Source organism: Suricata suricatta, chromosome 6 (genome assembly GCF_006229205.1).
Source record: "Suricata suricatta isolate VVHF042 chromosome 6, meerkat_22Aug2017_6uvM2_HiC, whole genome shotgun sequence".
NCBI classification, from domain to species: Eukaryota; Metazoa; Chordata; class Mammalia; order Carnivora; family Herpestidae; genus Suricata; species Suricata suricatta.
This window is the reverse complement of record NC_043705.1, coordinates 137,366,287-137,390,626: the sequence shown is the minus strand read 5'-3', so window position 1 is coordinate 137,390,626 and position 24,340 is coordinate 137,366,287. Positions and strand designations below refer to the sequence as shown.

General features: G+C 41.9%; 1 protein-coding gene across 1 annotated transcript in view; it reads right to left on the bottom strand.

Annotated features, from left to right (window-relative positions):
• DNAH5 (dynein axonemal heavy chain 5) overlaps window positions 1-24,340 on the bottom strand; it is a 210,698-nt gene that overhangs the window by 116,844 nt on the left and 69,514 nt on the right. The window contains exons 31-40 of the mRNA XM_029941285.1: window positions 22,387-22,543; window positions 18,187-18,399; window positions 17,224-17,448; window positions 15,667-15,839; window positions 10,289-10,467; window positions 9,534-9,721; window positions 9,007-9,201; window positions 5,436-5,570; window positions 4,484-4,591; window positions 2,489-2,642 (exon numbers count right to left, since the gene is read on the bottom strand). Of these exons, the coding sequence (XP_029797145.1) occupies window positions 2,489-2,642; window positions 4,484-4,591; window positions 5,436-5,570; window positions 9,007-9,201; window positions 9,534-9,721; window positions 10,289-10,467; window positions 15,667-15,839; window positions 17,224-17,448; window positions 18,187-18,399; window positions 22,387-22,543 (1,727 nt within the window). The remainder of the gene's footprint in view (window positions 1-2,488; window positions 2,643-4,483; window positions 4,592-5,435; window positions 5,571-9,006; window positions 9,202-9,533; window positions 9,722-10,288; window positions 10,468-15,666; window positions 15,840-17,223; window positions 17,449-18,186; window positions 18,400-22,386; window positions 22,544-24,340) is intronic.

The window sequence follows — 24,340 nt, the reverse complement described above, 5'->3', positions numbered from 1 at the left end:
TGGACAAGAGGAGGTAGGGCACTTGCCTTCGACCCATTCTCCACCACTGTTTGGGGGCATGGCTACTTCAGGGGCATTAATGCCCACTCTCTTACAGGCTGAACCAGTTCCCTAGCCTCTAGGAAAGTCATAACACTGAAAAACTGGGAGACACCCCTGGCATTTGTGGGAAAAACTGACCAACAGCTGCACTTGTACCAGTGCAGGGCCAAAGGGACATGGCGATGGGCACCAGGAGCATGTTCTGTACATCCTCATCTTCCCACTCCCACCCTCACACATAAATCACATTTTATCCATACCAAAGCACTTTCTGGGCATGCCATGCTCTCTGCAGTCTCTCCTACCTGCACAGGCTCTTCGTTCTGCTAAGAATGCCTTGCGTCCATCTTCTACTTAACCCTCAGTCTTCAGCTGAAGGAGTATCTGCTCTGTGAGACTTCCTATAATTCCTTAGAAAGGTTTCTGCCTTCCTTTGCCTGTTCACAGAATAACTGTCCAAACCTTCTTATAGCAACTCCACGTTCACTTATAATTATCTGGGTTACTCCACTTTTTGAAGACATGGCCTTTGGTTTTCATGCCTGTGTCCCCACATCTGCTACAGAACCTAGCAGAACCTCACATACAGAACATTAAAGATATGTGACAAACAAATAAATGACCAATAAGGAAACAAACACACATGGGTCTAGTATAAGTTCAATGCAATTACCTTCTCCATCTTTGGGGGTAATTAATGTTTTCAGCAAGAAACAATGTATTGCTTAAGGTAACAGATGATTGCCCTACATATGAAAACCAAGAACAGGTAAATCAACAGCAAATAATCTAATGATTAATTCATCTTTGCAAAGAACTTCTCCAAAACCAGTGATGCCGTATGGATTACATAATTTAGACATACTATACATAATGTATCGCTGTGGTTTAATATTTAGTACTCATTTTGTTCAACTCATGTTACCGCGTGCATTTGTGGTTTACTGTTAACAGCAGGCACCTACACAACAACAACAAAAGTATTATTAAGCATAATTTGAGAGAACACATCATTTTAAAACTGTATAAAAATCCCCAAACAGAGGCTCAGCAGCACATGAAAACCACACGGTAAGTCTTGCCGGTGTGAGCTCTCAGTTTTGGCAAAGGTTAGTGGGAGCTAACAGCACAATTCTGTGTCAGTGTGAAGACTCCCTGCTGGCGTCTTGATGGACAGAACTCACTTTGTCCCCTAGCTAAGGATACCAAGACCAAACCCATCGTGTGCAGGACACCAGCGCCAACATAGGGCAGTCTCCACAACCACGACTCAACATCAGTGCACTGGGGTTTCAAGAGTTGACTGGAAATCCGACCAGGCATCTTTTCCCCGTGGGACCATGTGCGATGCATTCCAACAGCTAAAGTTCTGTGAAATTTTGGAACTCAAATCTGCCATGGCTAAGAACTGCCTACACAGTACTTTTTGTATGAGAAACATCAATGTCCAATCAGAAAATATTTGTAGCAAAGTGGATGGACCTCGAGGGTGTCATGCTAAGTGAAATAAGTCAGGCAGAGAAGGATAGATACCATATGTCTGCATTCATAGGTCTAACAGGAGAGACCTGGCAGGGGACCATGGGGAGAGGAAGGGGGAAAGAGAGCTGGGGAGAGTGAAGGACACTGATCAAGGGAGACTACTGAATACTGAAAACAAACCATGGACTGAAGGGGGAGCAGGAGGGAGGGAGGGAGTGATGGTCATGGTGGGGGGCACTTGTGGGGAGAAGCACTGGGTGTTATATGGAAACCAATTTGATAATAAACTATTAAAAAAAAGAATAATCGCAAATGTGGCAACTTTTAGATGACCTTGGACTAGGGACTTAGATATAAGGCTTAGGGAGAACTGGAAATTTAGTGTATTTCTTGAACTTCACCAGAAAAATATCTGATTCTTGATAGGAAATTAGTTTATGATTAGGATGATTTGGGGAGTTGAAATTATTTTTTTTTATTTACTGGGAGGTAGCACATTGTATTAAGTCATTATTGGGAAGTGCCATGTTATAGTGGGAAAGGTCTGGGTTTTTCATTAGTGGACCCTGACCTTACTGTCTTCACAACCTATAGCACTTCTGAACTTGACGCTTGACTTTTTTTTGTACAAAATGGGGATGGCCAGAGCCACATCTCAAGATCATGGTGAAAATTAAATGGCACGACAGAAGTAGAACACATAACACAGTACATAAAGTCACTGTTTTAAAGTTCATTTTCACACAGCATTATTCATAGAAGCCGTTATATAGACACAATTTAAATGTCCATTGATAGATGAATGAATTAAGAAAATGTGGCATGTGTGTGTGTGTGTGTGTGTGTGTGTGTGTGTGTGTGTATAATTCAGCCATAAGCAAGAATGTCCCTCTTGGAGCATTCCAGTGTGTCACAGCTATTTCAGTGTGTTGCCCAGGGCAACACGACCTGACGAACCCTTTACCTGTCAAGGCTTTCATCAAGGTGTGGATGCAGGTGGTCTTCCCCGCCCCACTGGGCCCCAGCACCATCATTCCGTGCCGCACTCTCTGCGTCTCAAACAGCTGGATGACTTTCAGTTTCCAGGGAGGATGGTTAATTAAACCAGCTTCTTCAACCTGAAAACGTAACCAAAGCCCATATTGGGCCACATCAACCTGGACTTTCCACTGTGCTCAAAACAAGCATGGATATTGAGTAGCAGCAAGGGGAGAGGGGTAGAGGAAAGGTAGTTACTATTTAATGGGTATGGAGTGTCAGTGTGGGGAGCTGAAAAAAGTTCTAAAGATGGATGGTGACGATGTTTTCCACAATAATGTGAATGCTCTTAATACCACTGAACAGGACACTTAAAAATTGTGAAAATGGTAAATTTTATGTTATGTATTTTACCATAATAAAAAAATATATTGCTGGGGTGCCTAGAGGCCCAGTCAGTGGAGCATGTGACTCTTGATCTCAAGGTTATAAGTTTGAGCCCCATGTGTGGTGTAGAGTTTACTTAAAATAAAAAATTTTTAAATATATACACATTGCTATATATATATATATATATATATATATATATATATAATGTATATATATATATAAAGACAAAAATCAGGTTGAATATTCAAAATGCTATCCCAAAATGTAATTTAAAAAGTGATATTTAATAACTAGAAAACTCTGTAGCACACCAAGTGGACTGAAATTCCATATAAAACTCAAACTCTCTATAAATCTGAGTAGTTTTTATCTGTTAAACACATGCATGAAAGTTATTCTGCCAAACACTATTCTAAGTTCAATATTCATAACAATACTACCAGGTTAGCACTATCAATATCTTTCTTTAACAGAGAGGGAAACTGAAGCACAGAGAGACCAAGCAATTTACCCAAGATCATTACTCATAAGGTTACAGAGTGGGAATCTGACCCCAAGTAACTTAGCTCCATGGTCCATGCTCTCAACCTTCATGCTATGCTTGAACCCACTATAATTGATGCTTTTATTTTTACTTCAGTAATTGTCAGATAATAATCATGGATCATTTTACGCTGTATATGTGCTCTTCTTCAGATTTTCTATATGCTACAAATTATGCTAATGTTAGTCACCTTACAAATTGCTTTATACTAAGCTTTTCAGACAATCTTACAATTGATTCACCCATATGATGAAGGCACCATTTGCAAAATGAACTACCACTCTGACCTGATTAGGAGATTAAGATTGTTATAGCTTGATTTTTAAAAGGAAAATATGCATTGAATACTACCGTATTTGTTTTTTGTTAACACATATCTTCAACGGATTGAAATGTACTTTATTAATGTGAGCTAATCACCGTTTCTATAAAACGTTTTCTTCCCCCAAGCTGTTCTTTTGCAGGAAAGGCAATGGTGGCACAAGGTTTACATGACTCATTTTCATTCCTAGGAAAACTCAAAAAATGTAAAGCTGCACCAAGTGTCATAGGAAATCCACTTAATGAGTCACATAACATGGTAGATCCCCAGAACCTAAGGAAGAAATCACAAGTGACCTGGGCCTGGGGTAAAAGAGCCACCTGAGATCACTGTGAGTAACACTCAAAGGCAGGAGTCCAGAGATCAAAGTCACATGGAAACACCAGGGCCACAGACAAAGCCAAGTCCAGCAAGGCAAGGCAGCCAGCTGAGCCCCACTCATCCTGCTCACTTATCATACTTCATTTCGGAATCTGGCACAGAATCGTTTCCATCAATAATAAGACCACTAGCACATGGCCAACTAGACATGCTTGTAGGATGGGAGGAGACTGGCTGGCTGGGAAAACTCTGTGGTATGGAATGGCCTCTCTTAAAACCGTAGCCATGGTCTTGGGTGTTGTTCTTGAAACAACAGGTTTGGAATACATCAGCTCCACCTGACACCCATGAAATTCAGATGAAAGAGACACAGACAGTACCGGATGTCCTGAGAAATACATTACCTGTCTACTAATCGCCATTTCCAGTTCAGGGTAACCTGCTTTGTCCAGAAGAATATTTGGAAAGAGATCCTCAATCAAACTCAAGAATAAGGGCTCATCCTCATCAATCTAAGAGAAGAAAGAAAGAGAAATTGGACCAACTATCTTGGCACAATTGTAACAATGTACAGATAAACTGAAAAGGCTGAACATACCAAATTATTTTATCATAACTTAATAAATAAGACATCCCCTTCTTTGAAGTTGAGGAATATTTTCCTCATGTTTCCCATAAATGAAAAATTATTTTAAAAAAGAATGGGTGAAGAAAGGGAAGAAGAAGAGGAAAATGAAGGAAAAAGGTGAAAGAAAAGAAAATATCGCCTACATCACAACTTCCCCATAAAATAACCAGTTCAGTGAGTTACCACGTGACCTACATTTTCTGATTTTAATTTTAAAAGTAATCACTTAAATAAGAGATAGTAACAAATTCATGAATTGGAATTTGTTTTATACTTTTATTTTGAAATAAAATATATCATTCTGTCACTTTGTACATAGATTCAGTGACATTGAACAATTGATTTTCAGTCTCTCCTATGAAATGAAAGAGTGTGAAATTACTACACACTTGTTAAATTTACATATAATTTCCTGCTGGGTTCTACAGACTTTAAAGAAGGTGGGATTTTAGCTCTAAAACCTGAAAGTATTTCAAGGTATTTAGAAACTCAACATGTGGATTTTTAAAAATCCATTTCAATTCTATTGAAATAGGCATATGTTAGGCTAGATATGAGTTACCACAAAAGCAATTTCTGAAAAAAGTCTAAAGTTATGGTCTCCAGCACTTTAGCTGATAACGAAGCATTTTAATGAGTATTTTAAATAAATATTTATACTCTCATTTGTGCTTACTTAGCTGAACCGATATTTAAGTGGGTGGAACATTTCCTTCTGTGAATCTTACCAGTTTAGAAAGATTCATGTCCCGCAGAACGCGCATGACAATTGTTGATTCCGTATCTGTGGGGTTGGCTCTTTTCGCCGCTCCCAGTGTGCGCAGAACTGACAGAATGTTCCGCAGACCAAAATCATAATGTACCTGAAGAAAGTGAGGTACACTGGGTTTGTTTTCAATAGCAACTTGAGCATGAAAACAATACAAATGTGACAAAAGACCTATCACAATAATGAATAAATGCTAATTTTCCTTTACAAAAAATTGTAGTCAGTGAAGCAATACATTTTTATCAGTATAAGTTTTTAGAGCAAACTGAGAAAATCCCAAAGAGTTCTTTCATGAACAACCATTAATTTAAGGCTTTCAATCAGAACTAATAAATATATCTTGATAGAGAGAAAGGAATAAATGTCCTCGTAGAGTATATATGTCTTCCTAAGCCTCTTCTTAGTCATCCATAGGGAAAGGTCCTCATCTCTCTAAAGCTAAAACTCAGAACCAGGAGTATATATATATTTACACACTGACAGGTAAAAAGACAGAGGTATTACGAAGGAAGAAAAGGAGTCCTATTCTAAGATTTCCTAGAGCAAGGAAAAATAAAGACAAATCAGAAAACCAAGCCCCCGCTTTGTTATTCCCTTGGTATATATCTGTAAGAGCTCAATCATACCAAATTTATCACCTATAAAGTGAATAATTAAAAATGAATTATCTACACTATGGAACACATTAGGGCAGTCGCTCAAGAAATTGAAAACAGAACAACCACAGGATGCAGAAATCCCACTTCTGAGTATATATCCAAATAACTGAAAGCGAGATCGCAAAGAGACAGCTGCACACCCATAATCACAACAACAGTGTCCACAACAGCCAAGAGACAGAAGCAACCCAAATAGCCCATCTTCAGATGAACAGAAAAACAAAATGTGGCATCCACATACACAATGATATTCAGTCATAAAAAGGAAGCACATCCTGTCAGGTCCTACACCACGGGTAAACCTGGAGGACATTATGCTAGACAACATAAGTCAGTCAAAAAAGACAAATGCTTACATCCCATTTACATGAGGTCTCTAAAGTAGGAAAATGCAACAAGAAGTAGACTGGTGGTTACCAGGGGCTGAGGGAAGAGGAAGAGAGGAATTTCTATTTAATGGGTACAGAATTTTGCAAGATGGAAACGTCATGGAGATCAGTTTAAGAGCACTGTAAATATCCTGAATACCACTGAACTGTACACTTACAAACGGTTAAGATGGCAAATTTAATGTTATATATGTTTTACCACATGGAGAAAAAAAAAACAATTAGGAGCTAAGGTAGCACAGAGCAGTATGCATCACTTCAGACTAATCATTTGGAGGATGATGCACATAAAAATATTCAGACTGAGTTCCTGCCTTCAAGGAGTTTAAATTCTAATAGAGGTATAAGGTAAAAATATGAGCAAACTCACCTAAAAGTAACAATGACTTGAAAGTGCTGGTGTGTGGAACTAATTAAAGAAAATTTCTCAGTACTGGGCTCAGTTAAATCTGTGGGCATGAAGTGAGATTCACAGAATGGTCACCCAGAGATCAGCACAGGGGCAACTGTTTGGGGCACATTGATGCAATTCGTCTTATAATGACCTATGAGCAGGGCTGTGCACAAGAAGAAAGCAGAAATGAAGTAGCAGAGAAGAAGAAGACAGGAGTCAATGATGTGGGAGTTTTCCACACGCAAGAAACAGCATGGGAAAACATTCCCTTGACAGAGGAGAAAAGAAGAATGAGTGAGTAAAGGCTGCAGTAAGCAGAAGAAACCAAGAGTCTTTTGAGTGGGAATATAATTTAGTTGATCTTGGGGGTATGAAAAAAAATACTGTAGAGTCAAAGAAGTTTGGAACAGAGGCCAGAGTGGAGAGGAATCAAAGTATTGTACGTGTTAGGAGATTTTATTTGTGTTACAGCTTTATGTCTATTGCAGTGTATTATTATTTAGCATATGCTTTCAGTAACTTTTATTTATATGTCCCAGAAATTTATAGCATGACCCCTACCTCCTGGTGTCTGTGTCCTTATGTGATCTTTTGCCCTTGAGTGTAGTGGGACCTGTGACTTGCTTTAACGAATACAATACAGCAATGATGACAGGCCATATGTGATTGTGTATATGTGTTCATGTGGTCACATTACATAAGATGTATGATAGTTAATTCTATGTGTGAATTTGACTGGGTCACAGGATGCCCAGAGAGATGACTGAAGTTATTTGTGGATGTGTCACTAAAGGATTTCCTGGAAGAGACTAGCATTTGAGCTGGTGGACTGAGTAAAGAAGATGGCCCTCCCCCACAGAGGAGGGCATCACCCAGGCGCTGAGGACCCCAATAGAACAAAAAGGTGGATAAAGGCTGGATTTGCTCACTCTGCCCTATGGCTGGACTGGGCTATCACCCTTCTCTTGTCCTCAGTGCTCCCAATTACCTGGCTTCAGACTTGAACTAGAATCTGTACCATCAACCCTTCAAACTACACCACCAGCTGGTCTTCAGCTTACAGACAACACATCATGGAACTTCTCTACCTCCATAACTGTGAGCCAAAACCGTATAATAAATTTCGTTACAGGTATATACACATACATCTGATTGGTTCTGCTTTTCTGGAGAATCCTAATACAAGCCTATAGTACTCATCTTTGCGGAATCTTTTTCACTCATTGACATTGAGAAGGCAAGTGGCCACATTGGGGAATCCCATGTGACAAAGAATGGCATTCAGCCTGCAGGAACCGAGGTGGCCTTCTCTAGCTGACAGCCGGCAAGAAACAGAATCCCTCAGTCTTACAACATCAAGGAACATAATTCTGCCAACAACCAGAGTGAACCCAGAGGTAAGTCCTTCCCCAGTCAATCAGGGAGCCAAGCCTTGACTGACACCTTGTTACCCTCTAAGCAGAGGACCCAGCCAAGATGTACCAGGACTCTGGACCTACAGAAACCATGAAATAATAAACTGTGTGTTGTTTTAAACCAATAAATTTGTGGAACAATTGTCACACAGCAACAGGTAACTAAAACAAAAGTAATATATGATTAATTTCATGCCTCTTAACTGCAAAACTGCATGATGTCCAAACCTGCTACTCTAAACAGTACAGAAAACTTAGCAAAGAAGTTACCATAGATAAAATAGACAATTGGCAAAGTGTGGTTCAATATGTGGGAGAGACTGGAAGTAAGAAGAGAAAATGATTGAGAGGTTCCCAAAAACCATGAGAGCACAAAACACATATTATGATTAATGTACAGGTAGGAGAAAGAGCAAATATTAATATTTATAATTCTTTGGCTCTTACATCAGCTCAGATAGTACTTATTTCATTTTTATGTTGTAAATATTAATTTACTTAAATGTACTTAAGAAAACTGTGCAAATAAAATTAACTTCAAAACGATATAACTTCGTACTTTGTAAGGAAATCCATCAACAACCCCAGTCTACAATTTTTTCAAATGAGCAAATCTCACTGAATAGAAAAACTAAGTATGCATAAGCCCAGAGAGACTTTCAGAACGTCACACCTGCTTAGAAAGCTGCTCCTCACACAGCTTGTAGAGGGTGAAGAACTTCCTGGCCAAAACGATGTTGTCAATGAAGCCGCAACTAGCCAACTTCACCCTGATGATAATCTGTCGGTCAGGCACCATCATGGCCACTGAGCGGAAGTTAATCTTCAAGTTTTCAGGAAGCTCCTGCCGTCCCGCATAGCCAGGATTCTGTACAGAAAGTAAGACCCACACATGAGTCACATGGCCATGGGGCAACACACACACATCAGCACGGCACTAAAAGATTCATCACGTTCACACAGCAAATCTGGACTGACAACCGGACAACCCCATTACATATTTCACTCTCCTTTTAACTGGTGAGACTACATCACAAGTCATTAACATGAGCTTCGTTTAACACCAAAGGCTTTCACACAGTAGTTAGAATTACTGTCCCAACTTCCATTCATGAAACATAAAGTGACCTAAGATGAGGGAAATGCAAGAAACTGTGAGATGAAGGCTGAAATTCAGCAGCTCTTCTTGTGGTTCCGTACCATGGTCAGGAAAAGTCCGAATTCCGGGTTCATAGTCACATTATCTCCATCAGTAAAAATAAAAGACTTTTTGCGTTCCTTTTTACATGTCAGAATAATGGAAATTTGCTGCGCTGCCACTGACAGGACTGGTAAATCGATACGGTTAAATTCATCAAAACAACCCCAGGATCCAGACTGGGCTAGTCCTTTGAAGGGAAATTAAACAGAAAATCCAATTAGTATATAATTTCGGAAGGCCAAGGAAAAGGGCATTTTGCAGCTGCCAAGAAGCCAGAGATAAATCTGTGCAAAAAAAAAAAAAAAAACTTGAACAGGAGCACCTGAGTGGCTCAGTCGGTTGAGCATTGGACTTCAGCTCAGGTCATGATCTCATAGGTCATGAGTTTGAGCCCCACATCAGCTCTGTGCTGACACCTCAGAGCCTGGAGCCTGCTTCTGATTCTGTGTCCCCCTCTCTCTCTGCCCCGTCCCCATTCATGCTCTGTCTCTCTCTGTCTCAAAAATAAATAAAACATTAAAAAAATTTAAAATAAATAAACTTGAACAAATAGATTATGCATAAAGTGCCCTCTAAATAACTTACCATGTGGCACTCTATCAGCAGCTAATCTGCATGGTTTTGGATAAAAGAACATTACATAGCAAGTTGAAAAATGACATTGAAATATATAGCTAGTTGTTGAAAAATAAATCTTAACCAGATATCCACCCTGGCTTTAAATTTCTCATCAAATAAAAAATATAACCCTCACCTTTAAAAATTCGTCCAAGTCCTCGGAAGTCCATCTGGTCAGAACAATTGAAAACCACCACATACTTCCCAAGACACCGACCCATATCTTTTGTAGTTTCTGTTTTGCCCGTTCCTGCAGGTCCAGCGGGAGCTCCTCCCATGCTCATTCCCAGAGCTTGAGCCAGCGTGATATAACACCTGGAGGAACAGAGACATCACTAGAACCATGCCCCCGGGCCCCTAGATGACACTTCCGGGACATCGCAGTAAAATGAAACCCGCACAAGACTTAAAAATAGAAAATTTAAGCCATTGTCCCTACATAGCTTTCCCAAAACCATACCCTAATATACAACTTTCCTTACGGATATTAACATGTGTTAAGGAAGAAGGAGGGGGTGGCCTATGGTCAAATCAGTTTGCAAACTCTTAAAAAGGATCAATGGGCTTTCCCATAAGGTGTAGTGAGATTCTCCAAGTATGAAAAATAGTACACAGCATTTCCAAAATCTACTAATGGCAACCTTTTTTCACAGAAACCTACCAACATCTAAAGAATAGTGTTCTATGAAACGAATTGGGAGCCATTAGATTAATCCTCTTTTGAGAATCTGAGAGTCAATAATCTGGTGTACTTGGATGCAGATGATCACATGAGATATAAATCACACACTGCTAAAGAATCACACCTTCAATCTCTTTCTGGGAGTGTCTGCTGCACCTGCGCAGACCTTCTACTGTCTCTCACTGCATGATATTAACAAATAAGGGATTCTAGTGAGGAAATACAAGCGTGCCTGGGAAGGAAAGAACTACCCTGAGAACTCACTGATGCATCCCTCGATTTCCCGGCATCACCCTGGGTTGTCAAAGGAGGTCATCTACAAAGTGACGGAGTTTAGGGCTTTCCCACACCTGAACTCTATAAAGCATTCATCTGGACTTGAAAAAAATTCCAAAGGTAATTTTTGTAAGGATTAAGTTTAGTGAGGAAGTCTCCTGAAAAGGAGCAGTAAATCTTAGAGTGGAATCCCAGTGACCAGCAAAAAAAAAAAAAAAAAAAAAAAAAAAAAAAAAAAAAAAAAAAAAAAAAAAAAAAAAAAAAAAGGTAACTCTCTTCTCCCATAATCAAGAGAGTTAAAGAAAAATAAGCAAATGAACATTTAGGGGGAGACAGGCTGAAACAAACCCTGGAATCACTTCCTCTGGTAAACTTACAGACCCCTATTGTGCTTTTAAAGTTCTTAAGTTCTCTGGGGCGTCTGGGTGGCTCAGTCGGTTAACTGTCTGACCTGGGCTCAGGTCACGATCTCACAGTTAGTGGGTTCGAGACCTGCATTGGGCTCTGTGCTGACAGCTTAGAGCCTGGAGCCTGCTTCGGATTCTGTGTCTCCCTCTCTCTATCTGCTCCTCCCCTGCTCACATGTTCATTCTCTCTCTCTCTCTCTCTCTCTCTCTCTCTCTCTCTCTTTCTCTCTCTAAAAAATAAACATTTTTTAAGTAGCTTAAGTAGCTTTTTGATACAACAAGATGTACAGAGCAATGAATATAAAGAAAGAATTAAGATGCAGAGAAGTTTGCAGAACCCGATACCTACACATAAAAATCAAAAAGAATTTTGACATACAACATTTGAAATTTCTAGGAGAGGAAATAAACGGTGAAGTGTTTTAAAAAAATTTACTCTCACACTTTCAACTTTATGTCCTTGTGCACAATTTAAATTTTTCATCACAAAGATGAAAACTTTCTTCCTGAAATTAACATTTCTTTCATTCATTCTGGGAAAGCTTATTTAGTGCCTATAATGTGACAGCACTCTTCTAGGAGCAGTAAATAAATCACAGAACGTCCATGCCAGCTCTTTGGCTGACATCCTAAAGGAAGGAAATGGTATTTAAAAATAGGAAACAGAAACAATAAAGCTGGTCAGGAGGGCTAGAGAGTGTGGGGTTCTCTGCCTCATGTGGCAGGTCTGGAGGCCCCTCTGAGGTGACATTCGAACAGAGCCCTGAAGGATGCAAGCCATGCCAGTATGGAAGGGGAAGGACCCTGAAGCAACAGCGTGCTGTTCACGGAACAGCCAAGGCGCTAGTGGCTAGAGCTGAATGAGGAAGAAGAAACAGAAAAACAGCAGGGGCCACATCATGCAACGCTACTTAAAGCCACTTTATTCTGGGTGAGACCGAAAGATAGTGCAGGGACTGAGGCAAAGAGATAACAAAATATGACTTCCAGTGTGTGAACTGAGAATAGACTATGGGGGAAGGGGAGCAATGGCAGAAGCCGGGACACCAGTTAAAATACTATTGCGAAAACCCAGGCTAGAGGTTACGGTGGTTTGGAGTAGCATGATAACAGCACATGGGTAAAAAGTGGTCACATCCCAGATGAATTCTGGGAATGGTGCCGAGCAAACTTGATGACAGAGGGGATAATAAGGCAGGAGGAAAAGGAAGGCATCAAGGATGCTCCAAGGATTTGGGCTTGAGCAACCCAAGAATGGAAACGCCACTTGCTAAGAAGAGGAAGACTACCAGAGGGTACGTTTGTGGGGGATGATCAAACCTGTTACGTGCAAATTCCCCACGAGCATGTGAGCGGACATGCCGGGCAGGTAAGTGGACATATGTGTCCGGAGTCCAGGAGAGAAGCCCAGGCTGGGTGCAGACCGGGGAGACATCTGGATGACACTGACAGCCACACGAGATCGCCTGAGCAGAGAGCGGAGGGGCCGAGACTCCCGGCACGCTCTGGGTTTAGATCAGGAAGGTGAAAGGGAACCAGAACAAGGGTATGAAGGGACAGCTGGAACAGTACAGAGCCAGAGACTGTGGTGTCTTGGAAGCCAGGTGAAGACAGCAGATCAAAAAGGAGCCAGTGCTCACCTGCGCACACCTGTGCTCCTTATGGATCAGGAAAGACAAGAACAAGAAGTGACTCGTGCACGGTCGCTTCCTAGAGAAGGGAGAGAGTATGAGAGGCGGCCTGCCCCAGAGATCCACATTCGAATCCTGGGACCTGTGAACAGGTTACCGCGAATGACTACGGGCTTTGCAGCTATAAAAGTCTCATGGGGCTCCTGGGTGGCTCGGTCGGTTGGGCGTCCAGCTTTGGCTCAGGTCATGATCTCACGTTTCGTGGGTTCGAGCCCCACGTGCTGACAGCTCAGCGCCTGGAGCCTGCCTTCCAATTCTGTGTCTCCCTCTCTCTCTGATCTCCCCTGCTCACACTGTCTCTCTCTCTCTCTCTCTCTAAAATAAATAAACATTAAAAAAAAAAAAGTCTCGTGATGGGAGATGATCCTAGATTACCTGTTGGGACCAATCTAATCTCACAAGTCCTTCAGAGGAGAGAAGGGAGGCAGAAGATGAGGTCAGACACAGGACTGAACACAGAGGAGAGAGTCGATGCATGAAAGGGTCTCAACCCATCGCTGCTGGCTGTGAAGATGGGCCAAGGAAAAGCTCAGCCTCCCAGAGCTGGGAACAGCCTTCAGCTGACAGTCGGCAGGAGCACCCGGCCTCACGCCCTCCAGTGCCAAGAAGGGAATTCTGCCAGGAGCCTGCAAGCAGAGGAAGTGCATTCTTTTCCCTCTCAGGCCCCAGGAGGGAGTCAGCTCTGCGGAGGATCATCAGACTTCTGACACACAGACTGTAACATCATTAATTTGTGTTGTTTCACCTTCTAAATCTGTGGTGACCTGTCACAGGATCAACAGGAAACTAATACAGAGAGCCTAAATGGAGTGAATTCAACATAAAATAGGTAGAGAGAAACAGGTGCTTCAAGGAGTTCTGATGTGAGAGCACAGGGACAGGAAGAAACCCCCGAGGCTTCCCCGTAGGATCTCCTCTCTGGTACCAATGACGGCATATTTGCAAGTTGATTAGAATGATCCAGCCGGAAGTGAAAACTGATGCTGTCCCAGAGAGGAAATCACTGGCAGTGATTTGGGCCTGCCATCCGGAGAGCAGACTGCACAAGAGCTGGTTAGCCAGTGGGGAGTGAGGGTGCGGTCCCTCCTGTGACAGCACCTTCCCCACAGGACAGGAAAGGGGGTCTTCGCTAGAGAGGGAGTAGGGTGCTGGGGGTCTGAGAAGTCAGAAGGTGTGAAATCACTGCCTGAGCCACAAGCGTCTCGAGGAATTGGTCACGTTTTATGATTATCCACCTCTGAGCTTCAAAACAAAGAGAAACACTCCAAAAGGACATCCAAGAGCATCCACTATAAATCACCTCCAATCCAGGCATAAGAAGGAATCGAAAGACAATGAAGAGGAGGAAAGTGACAATAAAGTCTCTCAGTTGAAAGTCAGGATTTGATTTATCATCTGGAATGTGCAGAGAACCATCGAGCAGCAAGTGAGTAACGTGCTTACGTCAAACATCTATATTTTGTCTGACAATATTTTCCTTTTTTTTTTTAATGTTTATTTATTTTTGAGAGAGAGACAGACTGCAAGTGAGGGAGGAACAGACAGAGGTGGAGACAGAATCTGAAGCAGGCTCCAGGCTCTGAGCTATGAGCACAGAGCCAGACGTGGGGCTCAAATTCACAAACTGTGAGATCATGACCTGGGCTGGAGTCTGGACGCTGAACCAGCTGAGCCCCCAGGGCCCTGTGGGATAGCATTTTTCATCCAATAGCCCAGAGGCTCATTGCATGGAAATGACTGATATTCAGCTTCAGCCTCTACTTAGGCCAAATACTGATTTTAACACTCAGCCATTTTGTCCAAAATAAGCATGCAGTGCGTCCCTGAATGGAGCACAATGCAATTAGTTGATGTGACGAAGTTCAAAGTGAACTAACTGAAACCCAGAAAATGAGCTGAGAACCGACTCTTGGAGACAAACTGGTTGAGGAAACTGAGTCTAGGGAAGGCGCAAGGCACCTCTGGCTAACACGGCTCCTACGTAACAAGCAGAGGACAACAGAGACATCCAGGTGTCCCGGTCAGTGTCTCCCCATCACTTTTCACCTGTACTGATGCTCAATTTCTTTCCTGCTAAAAAACCATCTTAATTGTCTCTAATAACAGCAGGTGCCACCGTCCCCAAAGCAACCCTCAAGGCCAACTCTGATTTGCACCTATTGACATGGCAATTTATTCCTTTTCTTGTCCATCTAATGCCCACTGAGGTCATTTAAACTTTGCCCCTCTAAGACTGGAGGCAAAGGAAGCAAAGCGTTTCAGTCACAAAATCCCAAATCCCATGCAAAGACCCACGTGTAAAGCTAAAAATATTGAATTTCAAACGCTTTGGTATAAAAGAGCCTATAAACCCTAAAGAGACATGAAGCAGACATCCCCCGACCGACTTAAGAGAATACAAATGCCGGGGAGTGAGCAGAAGGAAAGAGGCTGTGGAGTCGCAGAACCCTTCCATCACCTGTCTGTGAGAGGAGTTATGACAAGCCTGTCAGTGCAGCCTAAAAATTCGTTCTGGTATATGAAAGCCACATCTGTGATGTGGATCATCATCTTGTCAGAATCTTCGTTAAAATAAAATCTGCACTGTTTCAGCCACTCAAAGTCTGTAGGGCTCTTGACATTCATGTGACACTGAAATGCAAAAGGTAGATGTTAGAGCAGAGATGAGAAGCACTTATTCAATATGGCGGAGGTAAGAACCACTTATCCAATATGGCGGAGATGAGAACCACTTACTCAATATGGCGGAGATGAGAACCACTTATTCAATATGCACATTAGCCTTCACGTTGACAATAATGGGTTGTAAATGGAACTCAGACAACCCAGCTGGTTCGGAGATGTCAACTACATCACCATCCAAGCCATTCATTTACTGATCGGCAAAAAGGACACTTTAGATGATACGGGAATAGGAAACTTCAAGAGGAACGCCTGATATGCCCGCCAATGTAAAAGCATGACGTCTTTTAATAGATATTCACTTCTCAAATTTCACCTGTAAATGCCCAAACCACAGCCCTAACCATAAAGTACAACCTATGAAAAACATGTTTTGGTACACAAAGACAGAACCAAACAATCTCATTAGGAAAAAGAATCTCTTGTGATTATGTCAAAGCACAATGTTGGAGGTGGGGAGCGGTTAAATCCATTCATTTTTCTACCTAGGATTTGCAGCAGGTCAAAATTTCTATCATCTAAATGGCAGGTTTCTCGATCAGCAATGTTTTTGTCTGAATTTTTAACCAAAATTTTAAGCCATTTTAATCATTTTCTTTGACAAATAACAAATCTAAAATTATCCTGAGCCCTTTGTTTCTTAGAGAAGCCAATGGTGTGCCTAACTATTAAGAAAGATTAGACCACAACAGCTTGAATAAGCTGGTCTTCTCTCCATCACATCAGAACCAATCTTTTATAATCTTTTTTACATAATGGGGTGAGACACAATCCAGGAAATTATTATCAGAAGAGCTTCTTGCCTCTTATCTAATGCTCTATTTCATAGCAGAAGATAAATTTCCTTTCTTTTCACATCTCCTATTTTCTGTAACTCCTAAACTGCCTTTGCTACTCTGTTTTCCCTTGAAAGGCAAAAATCTCATGGCACCTAAAAGTCACCAGCTATGTTAGGAAAGGCCATTTGCGAGCAATGATGTAAAATGTAACAAAACTTGTTAAAGATGTGACTTATCCCAAAACCTCAGAGGAAGCAGTGTTACTTATCATTTCCATTGTGAGAGCCTGGTGATCTTTAATATCTAACAGGAGCACAAGTCCAGTGAAAGCTTTTCCAGGATGTTCCCTTAACAAGAGACCATTGAAATATGACTGAAATTTGGTTGAAGGCTGAGAAAGAAAATCTGACAAACAAGTTCTCGTCAGGAAGACAACCCTTTGCCTGAATCTAACCTTTTCTTTGAATTCATTCAAACTAATGCCTGTGAGTAAACACGAATAGTGCCTCGTATTTGCTTTTTTGTAGATGCCATAGTATTTATAAAGTACTAACCAGGTCATCAAAGATATCCCTTTGGTGCACATGGATAGTAATCAGAGTCTCATATTTAACTCTTTCCATGGCACTCAGATCCTTCGTCGTGATGCCTATCAATGTATTCAACAGCTCCAGAAAAGACTGGTTGGTTTTCTGCATGATTTTTTTATCAAACTTGGCATTTCTGAGAGCTTCTTCTGAATCCCGTGTCCATATCATTTGAATTCCTAATAATCCAACCTTATGGAAACAAAAAAAGCTTTATAAGTGTAATGGCATACTAATTTTTTAAATAGAAATTACAATATAGTGAATAGTGGTGATTATTATGCAAATGAAAGGGCATCCTTGGTTATGTCAACTTGATTTATTGTTTGGAAACGGATGGAAACTCTATTCATCCTGTTCACCTGGCAATTACCTATGTGCAGCCTCATGATATGGCCACGATTTTTTCCTTGTAATTTTAAATCATTTACTGTTTAGGTCATATTTCACCCTAGATAGATTTTAAGTTACTGGAAGGGAAAGAACAGGCTTAAAACTGTTTTCCTCAAACTAGCAGGGTTTACACGCAGTAGATACCCACAAAATCTTTATTGATCATCATGCCTAAGAGAAGATGAGTTTCTATATTTTAATGCTGAAATATATTTCTTGTCTTTCTGGCTAAGCAAGCACTCAGTGCTTTGTTATGATTGATTTACTAGAGAGATTCAGCAGGGAAAAAAACCTTTTAAGTTAAAGAAAATTTATCTATAAAACATATGGAAGATATTATTTATACTTATACATATGTATATAACCAAATAATCTGTAGCTGGAACCTTCAAGCTTGTCTATATTAAGAAATCCTTATGAAAATCTTAATACTGGTCCAGAGTTAAATTAGAGTCACTTGTGTAGTTTACAAAAGGCAATGACTGAGATCTAACATGACTATTCTGTAAAAAATACTTTCCATTTTAATACACTGACCTGAGCAGGGAAGGAAGAAAGAAATTCAATCAGCTGGAAACCTGGTTCTTGAATATTTGCAGCTGCCTGGCGGATCACAAGATGTAATGAGGACTGAGATTCCTCCAAGAGAGAATTAAGCCAAACTTCCACATTGCCCTCGGCCATCACAGGTTTATCCAAGTCAATTGTCTCACCCTCTCGAGAGGAGATTGACAAAATCCTATCGTAGATCTATAGTAGTAGCCAAAAAAAAAAAAAAGCTATATTCACATAAAGAATGAATTCTTCCACTGCCCTCTTGTCAGTGTTACCCTTCCTGAGGGAGGTTAAGCTGTAGGTTATAAAATAAAAGGTAAAATATGATACAAAATCAATTTCAAGCCAAAAAAGAAAAAAGCTACCCAGGAAATCGAGAAGGGAATATATTTTGAATTGGGATAAATCCATTCCAAATAGTCTACACCTGAAAGGCAAAAACTGACTTCCCAACAGAAATTCTCAATATAAATTGATTGATCAAAAAATGTCTAGTTTTCTCAAATGAAATGGGACACTGTAAGAGCCTGTCATCCAAACCACAAGCTTGTCATTGCAATGACATGGTCAATATGATCAATGCAAACACCTCACCAAGAATTCCATGTCTGTACTAATTGTACTCGTCACAGAAGCTCCTGGTGGCACATAACATTTTCTTTTTTTTTAATGTTTATTTACTTGTTTGCTTTATTTATTTATTGAGGGAGGGAGAGGGGAACAGAGGATGTAAGTGGGTTCTGTGCTGACAGTATAGAACTCAGTGCAGGGGTTTGAACCTACAAACCGTCAAATCATGACCTCAGCTGAAGTTGGACACTTCACCAACTGAACCACCCACACAGGCGCCCTTACATTTTCTAATTCAAACCCAGATCCTGGTCTGATCTTCTCACCTGAGCTTCCATGCAGCACGGCATCATGAGGAAAGCATGCTATTTGCTAAAAGACAGGTTCAAATAGTGCTCTGCTGTTCATTGACTACGCGCTGGTGAAGGACACATCTCTGAGACTAACTGTCTTGCTCATAACTAGTCATTAAAAACCATACCTGGGCTGCTTCCCTGCTCACTTCACAGGCTATTCACAACATACAATAAAATAAGGGAAACCATCAAGTAAACACAAATATTTGTTGCATTCGTGTTCTTTAGTAAATGGAATATTGTTTCCTTGGGCTCCAATCGAGTACCATATCAATGAATCCTCCTGTGTCGTAGAAGGAGGTTTACCAAGAAGCTAATGAGACTGAAGGTCCACAACCTGTCATTTCCACAGGCCCCCTCTGCGTCCTGACTATAGCTGTAAATCAATAATTTCACAAGAGCTAGGACCCACAAAAATCGGATCTGCCTCTGGTTGTAGAAATGTTATAGCAAGAGACAACGACAAAAAAATCAATGCTGTTGATTTTAAGAAGTAGTTGCTATGAGGGACGCCTGGGTGGCTCCGTCGGTTAAGCGTCCAACTTCAGCTCAGGTCATGATCTCACGGTTTGTGGATTCGAGCCCCACGTCAGGCTCAGAGCCTGGAGCCTGCTTCGGATTCTGTGTCTCCCTCTCTCTCTGACCCTCCCCGGCTCATGCTGTCTCTCTCTCTCTCTCTCTCTCTCAAAAATAAATAAAACACACAAAAAAAGCAGTTGCGATGAATAGTGGCTAAAAATGAGGGAGTTTCACTGAACCCCACTGTGCAGTGAGACCATGAGAAGCTGCACCCCAGAGCCATGAAGTCCTAGTGCAGAAGGATGTGAGCAAACATCAGGAAGAACTTACTGCATAATTCAGTCCCTCCTTCAACCCACACATCCAGAAGATCTAGAAGAAATAATGGTTTTGACCCACTAAATCCACACTGCCTTCCCTTCCTCTCTCCCCATTCTTCTTCATCAAGGCTGGGCTGTAGCAGCTCAGCCTCTTCCATCCTGACTGGGCTCCGTGCCTCCTTGTGTTTTGCCTTTTACACTGAGCCAGGGAATCTCTCTGAAGAGTAATCGGGGCACTGTTCTGGGTAAAAACCTCCTGCCTCTTCTGCCATGTTCAGGAGGAAGTAGAATTCTGTAGTGTGATACACTTGGCCGTTTGGAATCTGGTCCCATGGCTCCTCCCCCTTCTCTCTTTGCTCATCACTGCCTACTAGGGTTAAAGTGTGTACCCCCAGGAGAACCTGGGTGGCTCAATCAGTTAAGCGTGCGACTTCGGCTCAGGTCATGATCTTTGGATTCTGTGTCTCCCTCTCTCTCTCTGCCCCTCTCCTGTTTGCTTGTGTGTGCTCTCTGTCTCTCTGTCTTTCTCTGATGAATAAATATTAAAAAAAAAATTAGGGGCACATGGGTGGCTCAGTTGGTTAAGCATCCAGCTTTGGCTTAGGTCATGATCTGGTGGTCCAAGAGTTCGAGCCCCACGTTGGCTTCTGTGCTGACAGCTCAGAGCCAGGAGCCTGCTTCAGATTCTGTGTCCCCCTCTGTCTCTGCTCCTTCCCTGTTCATGCTCTGTCTTGCTGTGTCTCTCAAAAATAAATAAATGTTAAAAAACATTTTTAATTTTTAAAAAATGTGTACCTAAAAAATAAATAATAAAAAAAACATAAATAAAAAAACGGTGTGCCCCCAAAATACATGTGGAAGTCCTAAGCCCAGCACCTGTGAACAGAACCTTACTTAGAAATAAGGTCTTTGTAGACATCGCCAAGCTAAGATGAAGGTGGACCCTAATCCAATAGCTGGTGTTTTTTATAAGAAGGAAATTTAGACACAGAGACACAGAGACACAGACACACAGGGAAAACATCAAGTGAAGACAAAAGCAGATAGCAACATGACATTTATATACGCCAAGGCACATCCCGGGTTGCCAACCGCCACCAGAAACTAGGAGAGATGCATAGAATGAACCCCCCTTCAGAGCCTCCAGCAGGAACCAAGTCTGCTGGCACCGTAGTTCAGACTTCTAGCCTCCAGAACGTGGGAGAAGAAATTTCTGTTGTCAACCCAGAGCAGCCCTAGGAAACCGATCCAATCCCCACACAGCCACACTCCGGATACCCCAGGCTGCCCACACCTTTCAGACCCTTGCGCCTGCCCCTCCTTCTGACCGGATCACACACCCCTTCTCCACCTGCCCGGCTAGATTTCACTTACCTTCAAAATATCAGTTGAAGTACCATAGTCTTCTGCAGGAAGCCTTCCCTGATACCCCTTATACCAGGCTACAGCTCCCTGACAGCATCCCCATGGTGTCTGTCCACAATACTAGCACAGCAGGTCAAGAATTATCAACCGTTAAGTGGCCAGATTTCTCAGGAATGGTGCGCGGCATAAGAACGACTTCAGTACGATGATCGACTCCTCCTTGGAACCCCGGGGCCAGCGCCATGCCTGACACAGAGCCCGGGGCAGGAACTCAAATGCCTGGCTTTTGATCGCTTCCAACAACGTAATCACTCCACCACGCACCAGCTGCGCTCCAGATAGACCCCACCCGAGCGCGGATCCCTGAAGTCTCCACATCCTCAGGGTAAGCACGTGAAAGTGGCTCAGCAGGAACGCGCTAGGATGAATACGTGAATGGCACTAAGGGTTTCCAAGAAGCCCCAGAGGACGACCAAACACACTGTCAGACCGGCAGGGCCCCTTTCCCAGGGAATTTGAGGTGAAGAGATGGATCAGGAAGTATCTTCTAGCAGCTGCGCAAATGCAACCTCCCTTACGTTGAACGGCTTCTCTTGAGACCCCACAATTCCATGATTCTAAAACTTGTAAGGAGTGTTTTTAAAAAAAAAGGTTTCAATCAAGCATGATGAGAAACAGGGAAGACGATCATGCCAAATACTTCTAAAACCTGATTTAAAAAATCCAATCACCGCAATTCTGTTTTGTCAAGGGACTATATTCTGAGCATTTGGTTTCTTTGTTTTGTTGAATCTCGCAACAGCTAACTTGGCATGTAAAACCATGAATGCTACACACAATGCATCCCTAATCATATTTCAACTGTTACTCAAATTTACACGTTGGATAGTAAGGAATCACATTGTTCCGAAGGCAAATTGGGCCCGAAAGTTTGTTTTTAACCACTAGCTGGAGGTAACCCTTTGCAAACACCGTATCAGAGAGCTGTTTCATAAAGACAGTGAAAGGTTAAGAGGTGGCCATCGCTGGCCAGCGATTAGAATTAGGCAAACCTTTTCGTGGAACTTGACAGTTTTGATGTTGTCAAACACGTTCAGCAAATGGGCTTGGATAGTGTGTGTGTCGGCTGCCTGCCCCAAGATCTCCAGAAGGGCAGGGTCCGAGACAAAGAAGAAACGAGGAAAGCATAAACGCTTCTTCTCCAAATACCTAAGTGGAGAGGAAAAGAGAAACTTCATAAACACACAAAGCAGCTCTTTCGAGAAATAAACTCATCTGGATGGCGAGAAGGGGGAAGGATTGTGAGATAATTGGATTTTCCCACCGACGGTTCGATGTTTCCTGTTCTGTGGTTCTTACTAAGCTTGCCAAGTAGCATTCCATATTCAGATGAAAAACAAGTATTTTTTTCCAGAATTGATCAGAGAGTTTCTTCATCTTTCGCAAGTGTAATGTATACTCTTGAGTTAATCTGGAAAAGCTTGTACTTGCTTGGTGGAGGACCAGAGTAATCACACTCAGGGAGTCTGGGAGGGGACTGGTCTCGTTTCTAACCACAGTGCTGTGTCAGCTAAAGGCTGCATCTCATTCATGGAATTGTATCTTAAAGAATGCAGTGAATCCATTACCAAAGCAGAAAGCAAAATCCAGCTCTGAATAAACTGTGTGAAGGGGCCCTGAAACTAGGAATTACTGAAACCCAGGGAATTTTCAATGGTGCTTTTGTTTCTATATTTTGTTTCTATATTTACTTTACTTTATGGTGTTTCTTTGTGTTACTGACATATTTTTTCCTGTTATTTTCTTTTTTGTAATTTTTTTATGTGTATTTATTTTTGGAAGCGAGAGAGACAGAGCATGAGCAGGGCAGGGGCAGAGAGAGAGGGAGACACAGAATCCGAAGCAGGCTCCAGGCTCTGAGCTGTCAGCACAGAGACTGACACAGGGCTCAAATTCATGGAGATCATGACCTGAGCTGAATTCAGCCACTTAACCGACTGAGCCATCCAGGGGCCTGTTATTTTCATATTAATACCTCTGTAATTTCATTTTCTTGCATCCTTCGATATAATTACTATAGTTTTCATTGTAATTTCTTTTTGAAACCTTACCAGAAAACCTTTTTAAGTGCTATCTCTCTTAAAAATTTCTATTCCTTCCTTGTCGTGTGTATTATTTGCTTCCTGTGTAAACTCATGAGGGAAACATTCTTATTTCATAGAAGCAGATTCTCTTCATAGGAAGGTTCTGTTTTTACTCAGGTTTTTACTCAGTGTGGACCAGAAGCTGGAGCCAGCCTGTGCCCTGGAGGGCATGCATGGGGGTCACTTGGCCACCCATATTTAGTCAACTGCTCGACTTGTGTTTGGAGAGCAGGGTGCCCAGCATGAGGGCAAGAGCTAAATTCCTTCAGAAAAAAAGACAGGACTTTTTCCAGAGGCTGAAAGAGGCAAAGAAAGGAAGGAAACAGAAGGATAGACTATGCTAGGCGAGGTGCTCCGGGTGGGAATGGCGCCTCTGAAGTGACAGAAATGGACGGGCTTCCTGTATGTGGTGAACGCTCCCTCCTGAGTGCGCAGGGAACACTCAGGAAAATACACACCACAAACTATTGCTTCAGCGATTCCGATTCATTCACTTTGGGCATGTGAAAAAGCACAAAATCTGGTCTCAAAGGGGGGCCAGGATAACGCCCCTGTTCACATCCCCTTCACTTTCTTAAACTCTTCCTTTTATGCTCATAGTTTTATTTGGATTTTTAACATTTATTTATTTTTGAAACAGAGAGAGAGAGAGCACAAGCAGGAGAGGGGCAGAGAGACACAGTGACAGATTCTGAAGCAGACTCCAGACTCTGTGCTGTCAGCCAGAGACTAACGCAGGGCTTGAACTCACAAACCTTGAGTTGAAGTTGGATGCTTAACTGACCGAGCCGCCCAGGCGTCCCTGTGCTCATAATGTTTTATGTTGTTTTTAGCGTTTTACTTTCCTTACTTTAAATAAGCT